The following is a 14,495-nucleotide window of genomic DNA, read 5'->3' on the forward strand; positions in this document are numbered from 1 at the left end:
CATCACTGAGGAGTGAACATCCAGCAACTTAACAGCTCTTAAATAGCTCCATTCAGGATTTAAATGATTCAAATCACTCAATGCTGAGTACGCACATGTGATGTCAAACATTTTTTGTCAATTCTTCGAAGAATGCATGTACAGGGTAACTTTTAGCTTCATGCCCTTAGAGCTGCAAGCCAGAGAGAAAATAAAATAAAAGCTTGGGAAAGTCAGTGGATGTGGAAATAATTTGAGGGCAAAACAAAGTGTTCCATTTATCACAATCTATTTAATAAACACTTACTGATAGAAATTGATTGTGCCTTCCCTCTCTTGCCTCGAAAAATTTCACTCAGAGAGTTTTTGGTGAGTCGGAGTAAAACGTCTTTCATCATAATAGAACCAAGATGTTTAGAATGGTAATAAAAAAATTGGAGTTCCTGGAAATCTGAAACTAAAACAGAAAATGCGTAGAAATTTGTCAGGTCTGGCAGCATCTGTGGAGAGAAAGCAGGGTTACCATTGTTGAGTCCAGTAACCCTTCTTCAGGAGTCATTCATAACTTTGTTTCTCACTCCACAGATGCTGCCAAACCTGGCAAATTTCTACAGCAATTTTGGTGTTTAGAGTTATGACAGAGAAAGCAGAGTGTTCTCCTCCAATTGTTCAATGTAGCCTTGATATGTTTGTTTATACTGTATGGAAACTTTCACAACCACCAGATATTCCCAAGTGCTTTGCAGCCATTGAAACAACTTTGAACGTACTGTCCCTGTTGCAACATAGGAAACATTGCAACATGAGGAAGAAAATGGCCTAGTGATATTATTGTAAAACCATTAAATTAGAGACTGAGAGAAAGAGAGGACTCTGAATGCTGGAGAGTCAATTGTCATTGCTATTGGCCTGGAGTCACATGTAGGTTAGACCAGGTAAGGATGGCAGTTTCCTTCCCTGTCATTAATGAACCAGATTGGGTATTTTCCCTCCCAAAACAGTCATCATTAGACTCTTAATTCCAGACTTTTATTGAATTCAAATTCCACCAGAATTGAACTCAGGTCCCAGGTGTTACTTGGGACTCTAGATTAATGAGTTAAAAAGTGTGGCGGTGGAAAAGCAGAGCATGTTAGGCAGCATCCGAGGAGCGGGAGAATCAAGGTTTTGGGCATAAGCCCTTCATCAGGAATGTGGCTGGGGAAGGGGTTGAGAAATAAATAGGGGGGAGAGGGTGGGGCTGGGGGGAAGGTAGCTGGAAAAGCAATAGGTGGTTGAAGGTAGGGGTGATTGTGATAGGTCAGTGGGAACAGTAGAGCATATAGGTGGGAAGGAAGATGGACAAGAGGGTGGTGCTGAGTTGGAAAGTTGGATCTGGGGTGAGGTTGGGGGGAGGTTTGGAAATTAGTTGATGCTATGTGGTTGAAAGTTCCCAAGGCAGATGATGAGGTATTCTTCCTCTAGTCGTTTGGTGGCTTGGATTTGGCAGTGGAGCAGCCCAGGACTTGCATGTCCTTGGTAGAGTGGGAGGGGGAGTTGAAGTGGTTGGTCACATGGCGGTGGGGTTGTTGGGTGCATGTGTTCCAGAAATGTTCCCTGAAATGCTCCGCAAGTTGACATTCTGTCTCCTCGATGTAGAGGAAAACACATTGAGAGTCACAGACACAGTAGATGAAGTGGATAGATGTGCAGGAAAATCTCTGCCAGATCCTTTGGGCCTTGGACAGGGGTGACAGGGAAGTGTGGGTACAGTTTTTACACCTCTTGCGACGGGTGTGGAGGTTGGGTTGGTGGGGAGGTGGGGGTGGCATGGACCTAACAAGTGGGAATAGTCTGTGCGGAATGCTGAAAGGAGTGGGCAGGGATATACGTCTCTGGTGGTAGTCTAGTTGTGGTTGGCAGAAATGGCAGAGGATAATGCGTTGTAACTGGATATTAGTGAGGTGGAAGGTGAGGACGCGGGGGTGTTCTATCCTTGTTGCAGTTGGAGGGGTGGGGTTTAAGGGCAGAGGTGCAGGAAGAGGAGGAGCTGAGCTGCAGGGCATTGCTGATCATGTGGGTGGGGAAATGGTGGTCCTAGAAATAGGAGGCCATCTGGGATCTCTGGGAGTGGAACTGCTCCTCCACGGAGGAATTGGGAGTAAGAGATCACATTTTACAGGTGGGGGGTGGGGGGTGGGAGGAGATGTAGTCCAGGCAGCTGTGGGAGTCAGTGAGTTTGAAGTAGATGTCCTTGAGTCGGTTGCCAGAGATGGAGACAGAGAGGTCCAGGAAGGGGAAGAGGTGTCCAAGATGGTCTAGATGGACTTAGAGTCATAGAGATGTACAGCATGGAAACAGACCCTTCAGTCCAACTCGTCCACGCCGACCAGATATCCCAACTCAATCTAGTCCCACCTGGCAGCACCCAGCCCATATCCCTCCCACCCCTTCCTATTCATATACCCATCCAAATGCCTTTTAAATGTTGCAATTGTACCAGCCTCCCCTACTCCCCTCAGGCCGCTCATTCCATACACGTACAACCCTCTGCGTGAAAGATTTGTCCCTTAGGTCTCTTTTATATCTTTCCCCTCTCATCCTAAACTATGCCCTCTAGTTCTGGACTCCCGAACCCAGGAAAAAGACTTTGTCTATTACCTCTATAAGGTCACCCCTCCGACGTTCTAGGGAAAACAGCCCCAGCCTCTTCAGCCTCTCCCTATAGCTCAAATCCTCCAACCATGGCAACATCCTTGAAAATCTTTTCTGAACCCTTTCAAGTTTCACAACATCTTTCTGATAGGAAGGAGACCAGAATTGCACGCAATATTCCAACAGTGGCCTAACCAAAGTCCTGTACAGCCACAACATGACCTCCCAACTCCTGTACTCAATACTCTGACCAATAAAGGAAAGCAACCCAAACGCCTTCTTCACTATCCTATCTACCTGCGACTCCACTTTCAAGGAACTATGAACCTGCACTCCAAGGTCTCTTTGTTCAGCAACACTCACTTGGACCTTACCATTAAGTGTATAAGTCCTGCTAAGATTTACTTTCCCAAAATGCAGCACCTCGCATTTATCTGAATTAAACTCCATCTGCCACTTCTCAGCCCATTGGCCCATCTGGTCAAGATCCTGTTGTAATCTGAGGTAACCTTCTTCACTGTCCACTATACCTCCAATTTTGGTGTCATCTGCAAACTTACTAACTGTACTGCCTTTGCTTGCATCCAAATCATTTATGTAAATGACAAAAAAGTAGTGGACCCAGCACCAATCCTTGTAGCGCTCTACTGGTCACAGGCCTCCAGTCTGAAAAACAACCCTCGACCACCACTCTCTGTCTTCTACCTTTGAGCCAGTTCTGTATCCAAATGGTTAGTTCTCCCTGTATTCCATGAGATCTAACCTTGCTAATCAGTCTCCCATCGGGAACCTTGTCAAGGTCAGGATGGAAAGTGTTGGTGAAGTTGATGAACAGTTTCATCACCTAGTGGGAGTACCTTGGACCCCAGCTATACCTCCCACCTCAAACATACTCCATCCTCTTGCACACCTCGGATGCTGCCTGACCTGCTGTGCTTTTCCAGCGCCACACTTTTCGACTCATTAATCTAGAGAGCCAAGTAACATCTAGGACCTGGGTTCAATCCTGGTACAATCTGAATTCAATAAAAATCTGGAATTAAGAGTCTAATGATAACTGTTTTGGGAGAAAATACCCATCTGGTTCATTAATGCCAGGGAAGGAAACAACCATCCTTATCTGGTCTAACCCACATGTTACTCCAGACCAATAGCAATTAACAATTAGGAAGTGGAAATGACACCTAGATTACATCAATAAATTTAAAACAAAATCCAGCAGATGTTTACAGCAAAATTCACAGACAGCAGTGAAATAACCAGATACTCTGCTTTTAGTATAGATGCTGAAAGTCCTAAATAAAAGTAGAAAATGCTGGAGAAACTCAGCTGGTCTGGCAGTACCTGTTGAAAGGGAGATAGCATTAATGTTTCAAGTCAGCTGTGATTCTTCTTCAGATCTTTGTATCATTGCCCTTTATCAGAACACCAAACAGCAGCAAACACTCACAATAACACTTAGCCATAGAGTCTTAGAGATTCCTGATGAAGGGCTTTTGCCCAAAACGTCAATTCTCCTGCTCCTCAGATGCTGCCTGACCTGCTGTGTTTTTCCAGCACCATTCTAATCTTGACTCTGATCTCCAGCATCTGTAGCCCTCACTTTTGCATAGAGTCACAGAGCTGAGAGCTTATATTTGGGTGGTCACTCCACCAACAAATCCTCCTACATGCCGTCCCATGATTGACCAGAAGACACGCATGGTTGCAGCCACAATGACCTTGAGGACATTCACTTTCTTGACCTAAGCCTTTGACTACCAGGAAATATCTCAAATTGGGCCATCCAGATGGGTTACTGAACTTATCTTGGCCATGCTGAGACCACCGCCTGTGGTCATACTCTGACCTCAGCTGGGTCCAGCCTCTAGGTGCCTGCCAAAATGGATGTGACCCACTGTTTCCTCATTCACACCCTCAAGATAGCCATTGTCCAGTCAGGTTTTGAGAGCAAGGTTGTGTGTGTAATAAACACCACTTTCAAGACATGTGTGTGGATGTGTGGATGCAATAGTGAAAATGTTTGGGTTTAAACAGTCTTAGCTTGTCCCAGTGATTGTATATTCCAGCAGGATCTTCTCCCGCTTTGCAGCTCCATCTTCATTCCACCCAGTTACAAGCTCCAGACACTCACAGGTGGACACAACAGCAAACACAAGACAAACTGGAGGGAGGTGGACGAAGAAATTCTTTCTATCATGCCTAACAGAAATATACAGAAAGAAAAAATGCCTTACAGCATCCAAAGCTCAGGAATAACATTGGATTGACCAAATATCTTTCAGTGGAGAGCACTGCATCATAAAACGTTTGTGGTACAGATAGTGGCCATGTGCCTCAATGTGTTTGATTTGGCCAGTGACCGAGCCAGCCACTTTCCTGAATGACAGAAAGTTATGGCACTTTAGGTTCATATCTGGATACCTTATTAATTGAGTCAAGGGTAGTTGCCTTCAGTTTCCGTGTAGGCAGTGAGTTCCAGATTCCAACCACCCACTGTATGAACAAAATATAGATCCTCATCTCCATTGTAATCCTTCTACCATTTTAAATTAATGCCCACGACGCACACCCCTCACCAAGATAAATAGATCCTTCGTATCCAAGCCCCTCACAACCCCATGCACCATTACCAAACCTCCTCTAGCCTCCATTTTTCAAATATGCTCTTGCCTTTCCATCTTGCTTTAAGAAAGCATGTTTTGTTCATCAATAAATGTGTTGTCACATTTACAATTCAACTTTGGGCTGCTGAGTTGTTTGTCTTCAGCTACTTGTAGCTGATGAACATTCAGGCTACAAGAGCAGGTCAGAAACGAGAAATTCTGCAGTGACTAATCATCTCCTCATTCCCCAAAGCCTGTGCACCATCAAAGAGAATGAGTGTGGCCCCAGATACATGGGTACACGGCCACTTGCAAATTCCCCTTCAAGCCACGCATGAATTGAACCATACCATTGTTCCTTCATTGGAGGGAAGGAACTCCCCTTCCAAATAGCCCTACAATGTCAGTTTCCAGCAAGGGGAGTGGTTACAGTGTCTATTCCAGCAACAAGATTACAGTCTAATCAAGGATTTGGTTACTGTGACTTCCCACAGGGTTAAGTGGTTGCTGTGGGAATCCCAGCAAGTGGGAATTCCAGCTGGAGAAATGTTACTGTGCAAATCCCAGGAGAAAGTATGGTTCCAGTCAGAATTCCAGCAGAGTAGGAGGGTCAGACTGGTAATTCCAGGCAGATGATGTGCTGGGGATCCCAGCAAGGTGGATGGTTCTGACCAAATAGCAAATGCAGCTGGGTGGGTGAGTACACTGGAATTCTTAGCTGTGTAGAAGGGTTAGAATGGAAGCCCATCAGGATAGAAGAATCCCAATGGGAGATTTAGTTTTTCCAGAATGGTGGGTGAAAGATAAAGGGATTTCTAGATATTCGGTGGAATTTTTACAAAATCATTCACAAGATGTGAACATCACTAGCTGGGCCACCATTCATTGCCCATTCCTAATTGCTCAGAGGGCAGTTAAGAGACAACCACATGGCAGTGGCTCAAAAGTCACACGTACACATGCTGGGTAAGGATGGCAGATTTCCTTCCCCAAACAGCATGAGTGAATCAGATGGGTTTTTCCTGACAATTGACAATAGTTTCATGGTCACCATTAGACTCTTATTTCCAGACTATTATTGAATTCAAATTCTATCACCTGCAGTGTTCAGATTCAAATACAGGTCCTCAGAACATTACTTGGTTCTCTGGATTAATAGTCTGACGATAATACCACTAGGCCATCACTATCACATTCCAGCAGGGTTTCTCCAGCACAATCTCCAGCAGTGTGCTGATCTCTATGTGATTCCTGGCAGGATAGAATGATCACTGAAATTCACAGGCGGGTAGAGGATCTAATTGATTTCCAGTAGCCATGGGTGGATCATTATGTGATTCTAGCAACCTGGGTTGATCCGTGGTCTCAGTGTGGTGGGTGCTGTGACCCTCAGCAAAGCGGATGGGTGGATCCCTATGACCCTCACCAAGGCCGGTGGGTGGATCCCTGTGATTCTCAGACTGGCTTGTGGGAGGATCCCTGTGATTCTCAGCAGGTGATTGGTGGATGAATCCCTGTAACCCACATTAAGGCCAGTGGGTGGATCCCTGTGACCTTCAGCAAGGCTGGATCCTTGTGATTCTCTGTACTACTGGATCCCTGTGACTCTCAGCAAGGGGTGGTGGATGGATCCCTGTGACCAACAGCAAAGCTGGTGGGTGAATCCTTGTGTTTCTGCGCTGGTATGTGAGTGGATCCCTATGATTCTCCACTGGCCTCTGGTTGGATCCCTGTGATTCTCAGACTGGTCTGTGGGTGGATCCATGTGATTCTCTGTACGGCAGAAGGGTGGATCCATGTGATTGTCAGACTGGTCGGTGGGTGGATCCCTGTGACTCTCAGACTGCTCTGTGGGTGGATCCCCATGATCCTGGGCTGGTCTGTGGGTGGATCCATGTGATTGTCAGACTGGTTTCTGGGTGGATCCCTATGATGGGCAGCACGGTGGCACAGTGGTTAGCACTGGTGCCTCACGACGCCAGAGACCTGGGTTCAATTCCTGCCTCAGGCGACTCTCTGTGTGGAGGTAAAAACAATGACTGCAGATGCTGGAAACCAGATTCTAGATCAGTGGTGCTGGAAGAGCACAGCAATTCAGGCAGCATCCGAGGACAGGCAAAATCGACGTTTCGGGCAAAAGCCCTTCATCAGGAATAAAGGTAGAGAGCCTGAAGCATGGAGAGATAAGCTAGAGGAGGGTGGGGGTGGGGAGAGAGTAGCATAGAGTACAATAGGTAGGTGGGGAAGGAGATGAAGGTGATAGGTCAGGGAAGAGAGGGTGGAGTGGATAGGTGGAAAAGGAGCTGGGCAGGTCGGACAAGTCCGGACAGGTCGAGTTACTGGAGGTTAGAAACTAGGATGAGGTGGGGGAAGGGGAAATGAGGAAACTGTTGAAATCCACATTGATGCCCTGGGGTTGAAGTGTTCCGAGGCGGAAGATGAGGCGTTCTTCCTCCAGGCGTCTGGTGGTGAGGGAGCGGCGGTGGAGGAGGCCCAGCACCTCCATATCCTCGGCAGAGTGGGAGGGGGAGTTGAAATGTTGAGCCACTGGGCGATTTGGTTGATTTATGCGGGTGTCTCTGAGATGTTCCCTAAAGCGCTCTGCTAGGAGGCGTCCAGTCTCCCCAATGTAGAGGAGACCGCATCGGGAGCAACGGATACAATAGATGATATTAGTGGATGTGCAGGTAAAACTTTGATGGATGTGGAAGGCTCCTTTAGGGCCTTGGATGGAGGTGAGGGAGGAGGTGTGGGCACAGGTTTTACAGTTCCTGCGGTGGCAGGGGAAAGTGCCAGGATGGGAGGGTGGGTCGTAGGTGGGCGTGAACCTGACCAGGTAGTCACGGAGGGAACGGTCTTTGCGGAAGGCGGAGAGGGGTGGGGAGGGAAATATATCCCTGGTGGTGGGGTCTGTTTGGAGGTGGCGGAAATGTCGGCGGATGATTTGGTTTATGCGAAGGTTGGTAGGGTGGAAGGTGAGCACCAGGGGCGTTCTGTCCTTGTTGCGGTTGGAGGGGTTGGGTCTGAGGGCAGAGGTGAGGTGTAATCCAGGTAGCTGTGGGAATCGGTGGGTTTGTAGAAAATGTCAGTGTCAAGTCGGTCGTCACTGATGGAGATGGAGAGGTCCAGGAAGGGGAGGGAGGTGTCAGAGATGGTCCAGGTCTAAAGAAGGAGGCCATCTCTGACACCTCCCTCCCCTTCCTGGACCTCTCCATCTCCATCAGTGACGACCGACTTGACACTGACATTTTCTACAAACCCACCGATTCCCACAGCTACCTGGATTACACCTCTTCCCACCCTACCTCTTGCAAAAATGCCATCCCGTATTCCCAATTCCTCCGCCTCCGCCGTATCTGCTCCCAGGAGGAGCGGTTCCACCATAGAACACACCAGATGGCCTCCTTCTTTAGAGACCGCAATTTCCCTTCCCACGTGGTTAAAGATGCCCTCCAACGCATCTCATCCACATCCCGCACCTCTGCCCTCAGACCCAACCCCTCCAACCGCAACAAGGACAGAACGCCCCTGGTGCTCACCTTCCACCCTACCAACCTTCGCATAAACCAAATCATCCGCCGACATTTCCGCCACCTCCAAACAGACCCCACCACCAGGGATATATTTCCCTCCCCACACCTCTCCACCTTCCGCAAAGACCGTTCCCTCCGTGACTACCTGGTCAGGTCCACGCCCCCGTACGACCCACCCTCCCATCCTGGCACTTTCCCCTGCCACCGCAGGAACTGTAAAACCTGTGCCCACACCTCCTCCCTCACCTCCATCCAAGGCCCTAAAGGAGCCTTCCACATCCATCAAAGTTTTACCTGCACATCCACTAATATCATCTATTGTATCCGTTGCTCCCGATGCGGTCTCCTCTACATTGGGGAGACTGGACGCCTCCTAGCAGAGCGCTTTAGGGAACATCTCAGAGACACCCGCATAAATCAACCAAATCGCCCAGTGGCTCAACATTTCAACTCCCCCTCCCACTCTGCCGAGGATATGGAGGTGCTGGGCCTCCTCCACCGCCGCTCCCTCACCACCAGACGTCTGGAGGAAGAACGCCTCATCTTCCGCCTCGGAACACTTCAACCCCAGGGCATCAATGTGGATTTCAACAGTTTCCTCATTTCCCCTTCCCCCACCTCATCCTAGTTTCTAACCTCCAGTAACTCGACCTGTCCGGACTTGTCCGACCTGCCCAGCTCCTTTTCCACCTATCCACTCCACCCTCTCTTCCCTGACCTATCACCTTCATCTCCTTCCCCACCTACCTATTGTACTCTATGCTACTCTCTCCCCACCCCCACCCTCCTCTAGCTTATCTCTCCATGCTTCAGGCTCTCTGCCTTTATTCCTGATGAAGGGCTTTTGCCCGAAACGTCGATTTTGCCTGTCCTCGGATGCTGCCTGAATTGCTGTGCTCTTCCAGCACCACTGATCTAGACTCTCTGTGTGGAGTTTGCACATTCTCCCCGTGTCTGCGTGGGTTTCCTCCGGGTGCTCCAGTTTTCTCCCACAGTCCAAAATGTGCAGGTCAGGTAAATCGGGCATGGGAAATTGCCCATAGTGTTAGGTGAAGGGGTAAATGTAAGGGAATTGGTCTGGGTGGGTTGCATTTCGGAGGTTTGGTGTGGACTTGTTGGGCCGAAGGGCTTGTTTCCACACTGCAAGTAATCGAATCTAATCCTGGGCTGGTCTGTGGGTGGATCCCTGTGCTCCTGGGCTGCTCTGTGGGTGGATCCCCACAATCCTGGTCTTGTCTGTGGGTGAATCCCGTGATCCTGATCTGGTCTGTGGGTGGATCACTGTGATCCTGGGCTGCTCTGTGGGTGGATCCCCACAATCCTGGTCTTGTCTGTGGGTGGATCCCCGTGATCCTGATCTGATCTGTGGGTGGATCACTGTGATCCTGGGCTGCTCTGTAGGTGGATCCCCACAATCCTGGTCTTGTCTGAGGGTGGATCCCCGTGATCCTGATCTGGTCTGTGGGTGGATCACTGTGATCCTGGGCTGGTCTGTGGGTGGATCCTGTGATCATGGTCTGGACTGTGGGTGGATCCCTGTGATCCTGGTCTGGTCTGTTGGTTGATCCCCACATCCTGGGTTGCTCTGTGGGTGGATCCCCGTGATCCTGGGCTGCTCTGTGGGTGGATCCCCGTGATCCTGGGCTGGTTTGTGGGTGGATCCCTGCGATTGTCAGACTGGTCAGTGGGTGGATCCCTGTGATCCTGGGCTGGTCGGTGGGTGGATCCCTGCCATTGTCAGACTGGTCAGTGGGTGGATCCCTGTGTATCTGGGCTGGTCGGTGGGTGGATCCCTGTGATCCTGGGCTGATCGGTGGGTGGATCCCTGTGATCCTGGGTTGGTCGGTGGGTGGATTCCTGCCATTGTTAGACTGGTCAGTGGGTGGATCCCTGTGTATCTAGGCTGGTCGGTGGGTGGATCCCTGCGATTGTCAGACTGGTCGGTGGGTGGATCCCTGTGATCCTGGGCTGATCGGTGGGTGGATCCCCGTGATCCTGGGCTGGTCGATGGGTGGATCCCTGTGATCCTGGGCTGATCGGTGGGTGGATCCTTGTGTATCTGGGCTGGTCGGTGGGTGGATCCCTGCGATTGTCAGACTGGTCGGTGGGTGGATCCCAGTGTATCTGGGCTGGTCGGTGGGTGGATCCCTGTGTATCTGGGCTGGTCGGTGGGTGGATCCCTGTGTATCTGGGCTGGTCGGTGGGTGGATCCCTGTGTATCTGGGCTGGTCGGTGGGTGGATCCCAGTGTATCTGGGCTGGTCGGTGGGTGGATCCCAGTGTATCTGGGCTGGTCGGTGGGTGGATCCCTGTGTATCTGGGCTGGTCGGTGGGTGGATCCCTGTGTATCTGGGCTGGTCGGTGGGTGGATCCCTGTGTATCTGGGCTGGTCGGTGGGTGGATCCCTGTGTATCTGGGCTGGATCCCTGTGGTGCCGGCTCTCGCTGCTCCTTCCCGGGGCTGCAGCCTCCGCCTCTCCCGCCAGCAGCGCGCGGCAAATGGCGAGCGGCGCCGTCTCCAACGGACACGCGGGTCCGCGTGAGCCCCGCTCCGCCACCGCCACAGGGACCGGGACCGGGACCGGGACCGGGACCGGGACAGGAGCCGGAGCTGGAGTCCTGCGGAACGGCTGCACCCGGAGCCGGCAGCAGGTAGGAGCCCGGCACTCAGCGACTTCCTCCCGGTCACACCGACACCGACACTACCTCAACACGCTGACAACACCCCCCCCCCCCCCCCACACACACCCACCCACACACACACACCCCCCCACCCACACCCACACACCCACACACACACACACACACACACCCACACACACACACACACTCCCACACCCCCCCCACCCACACACCCCACACACACACACACACACACCCCCACACACACACACACACACCCCCCCCACACACACACACACACACCCACACACCCCCCACCCACACCCCCCCCCCACACACACACACACCCCCACACCCCCCCCCACACACACACTCCCACACCCCCCCCACCCACACACCCCCCCACACACACACACACCCCCACACCCCCCCCACCCACACCCCCCCCACACACACACCCCCCCCACACCCCCCCACACACACACACACACACACACACACCCCCACACCCCCCCCACCCACACCCCCCCACACACACACCCCCCCCCCACACACACACACACACACCCCCACACACACACACCCACACCCACCCCCCACACACACACACACCCCCCCCACACACACACACACACACACACCCACACCCCCCCCCACCCACACCCCCCCCACACACACACACACACCCCCACACACACCCCCACCCCCACACACCCCCACCCCCACACACCCCCACCCCCACACACCCCCACCCCCACACACACACACCCCCACACACACACACCCCCCACACACAGACACACCCACACACCCACACACCCCCACACCCCCCCCCCGCACACACCCCACCCCCCCCACACACAAACACACCCTCACACTCACCCCCCCCACACACGCACCCACACCCCCCCACACACCCCCACACACACACCCCATCCCCAACCCACCCACACACCCTCCACACACCCACACACCCTCCCCACACACCCTCCCCACACACCCTCCCCACACCCCCCTCCCCACACCCCCTCCCCACACCCCTCCCCACACCCCCTCCCCACACCCCCTCCCCACACCCCTCCCCACACACCCTCCCCACACATTCCGCCCCCCCGCCGCCCATCCCCAGCCCCCCCACACCCACTCAGCACCCCACCCCAGACCCCCCACACCCCCGCAGCGCACCCCCACCGTCTGTCTCCCCCCCCCACCGTCTGTCTCCCCCCCCCCCACCGTCTGTCTCCCCCCCCCCACCGTCTGTCTCCCCCCCCCCCCGTCTGTCTCCCCCCCCCGTCTGTCTCCCCCCCCCCCGTCTGTCTCCCCCCCCCCCCGTCTGTCTCCCCCCCCCCCCCCCCCCGTCTGTCTCTCCCCCCCCCCGTCTGTCTCTCCCCCCCCCCCGTCTGTCTCCCCCCCCCCCCCCGTCTGTCTCCCCCCCCCCCCCCCCCCCCCCCCGTCTGTCTCCCCCCCCCCCCCCCCCCCCCTCGGTCTGTCTCTCCCCCCCCCCCCCCCCCCCGGTCTGTCTCCCCCCGTCCCGTCCCGTCCCGTCCGTCCCGTCCCGCCCGACCCCCCCCCGTCCCCGTCCCCGTCCCCGTCCCGTCCGTCCCCCCGTCCTGTCCGTCCCCCCGTCCTGTCCGTCCCCCCGTCCTGTCCGTCCCCCCGTCCCGTCCCGTCCGTCCCCCCGTCCCGTCCGTCCCCCGTCCCGTCCGTCCCCCCCCCCCGTCCCCGTCCTTCCCCCCCCCCCCGTCTTCCCCCCCCCCCCCCGTCCTGTCCCCCCCCGTCCTGTCCCCCCCCCCCGTCCTGTCCCCCCCCGTCCTGTCCCCCCCCCGTCCTGTCCCCCCCCCCGTCCTGTCCCCCCCCCGTCCTGTCCCCCCCCCGTCCTGTCCGCCCCCGTCCTGTCCGTCCCCCCGTCCTGTCCGTCCCCCCGTCCTGTCCGTCCCCCCGTCCTGTCCGTCCCCCCGTCCTGTCCGTCCCCCCGTCCTGTCCGTCCCCCCGTCCGTCCCCCCGTCCCGTCCCGTCCGTCCCCCCGTCCCGTCCGTCCCCCCGTCCCGTCCGTCCCCCCCCCCCGTCCCGTCCTTCCCCCCCCCCCCCGTCCTGTCCCCCCCCCCCCCGTCCTGTCCCCCCCCCCCCTGTCCTGTCCCCCCCCCGTCCTGTCCCCCCCCCCGTCCTGTCCCCCCCCCCCGTCCTGTCCCCCCCCCCCCGTCCTGTCCCCCCCCCCGTCCTGTCCCCCCCCGTCCTGTCCCCCCCCCGTCCTGTCCCCCCCCCCCGTCCTGTCCCCCCCCCCCCGTCCTGTCCCCCCCCCCCGTCCTGTCCCCCCCCCCCGTCCTGTCCCCCCCCCCCGTCCTGCCCCCCCCCCCGTCCTGTCCCCCCCCCCGTCCTGTCTCCCCCCCCCCCGTCCTGTCCCCCCCCCGTCCTGTCCCCCCCCCCCGTCCTGTCCCCCCCCCCGTCCTGTCCCCCCCCCCCGTCCTGTCCCCCCCCCCCCCGTCCTGTCCCCCCCCCCCCCCGTCCTGTCCCCCCCCCCCCGTCCTGTCCCCCCCCCATCCTGTCCCCCCCCCGTCCTGTCCCCCCCCCCGTCCTGTCCCCCCCCCCCGTCCTGTCCCCCCCCCCGTCCTGTCCCCCCCCCCGTCCTGTCCCCCCCCCCCCGTCCTGTCCCCCCCCCCCGTCCTGTCCCCCCCCCCCGTCCTGTCCCCCCCCCCCGTCCTGTCCCCCCCCCCCGTCCTGTTCCCCCCCCCCCCCGTCCTGTCCCCCCCCCCCGTCCTGTCCCCCCCCCCCGTCCTGTCCCCCCCCCCCGTCCTGTCCCCCCCCCCCGTCCTGTCCCCCCCCCCCCGTCCTGTCCCCCCCCCCCCGTCCTGTCCCCCCCCCCCCGTCCTGTCCCCCCCCCCCCGTCCTGTCCCCCCCCCCCCGTCCTGTCCCCCCCCCCCGTCCTGTCCCCCCCCCCCCGTCCTGTCCCCCCCCCCCCGTCCTGTTCCCCCCCCCCCCGTCCTGTTCCCCCCCCCCCGTCCTGTCCCCCCCCCCCGTCCTGTCCCCCCCCCCCGTCCTGTCCCCCCCCCCGTCCTGTCCCCCCCCCCGTCCTGTCCCCCCCCCCGTCCTGTCCCCCCCCCCCCGTCCTGTCCCCCCCCCCCCGTC

The 14,495-nt window shown here is 55.9% G+C and overlaps 1 protein-coding gene and 1 long non-coding RNA gene across 2 annotated transcripts in view; one reads left to right on the plus strand and one right to left on the minus strand.

The window, feature by feature from the left end:
* The window catches only part of LOC148149062 (uncharacterized), a 119,974-nt gene extending 119,669 nt beyond the window's left edge, over nucleotides 1-305 (minus strand). The window contains exon 1 of the long non-coding RNA XR_015758323.1: nucleotides 287-305. This is a non-coding gene — a long non-coding RNA (uncharacterized LOC148149062). The remainder of the gene's footprint in view (nucleotides 1-286) is intronic.
* A 10,860-nt stretch (nucleotides 306-11,165) lies between these two features.
* The window catches only part of sptlc3 (serine palmitoyltransferase, long chain base subunit 3), a 128,777-nt gene continuing 125,447 nt past the window's right edge, over nucleotides 11,166-14,495 (plus strand). Inside the window, exon 1 of the mRNA XM_087991670.1 lies at nucleotides 11,166-11,402. Within this exon, the coding sequence (XP_087847796.1) occupies nucleotides 11,250-11,402 (153 nt within the window). The 5' untranslated portion in view covers nucleotides 11,166-11,249. The remainder of the gene's footprint in view (nucleotides 11,403-14,495) is intronic.

This window comes from Chiloscyllium plagiosum, unplaced genomic scaffold, assembly GCF_037043375.1.
Source record: "Chiloscyllium plagiosum isolate Xiang-an unplaced genomic scaffold, Cpla_swu_hap1 HiC_scaffold_10, whole genome shotgun sequence".
In the NCBI taxonomy this organism is placed as follows: Eukaryota; Metazoa; Chordata; class Chondrichthyes; order Orectolobiformes; family Hemiscylliidae; genus Chiloscyllium; species Chiloscyllium plagiosum.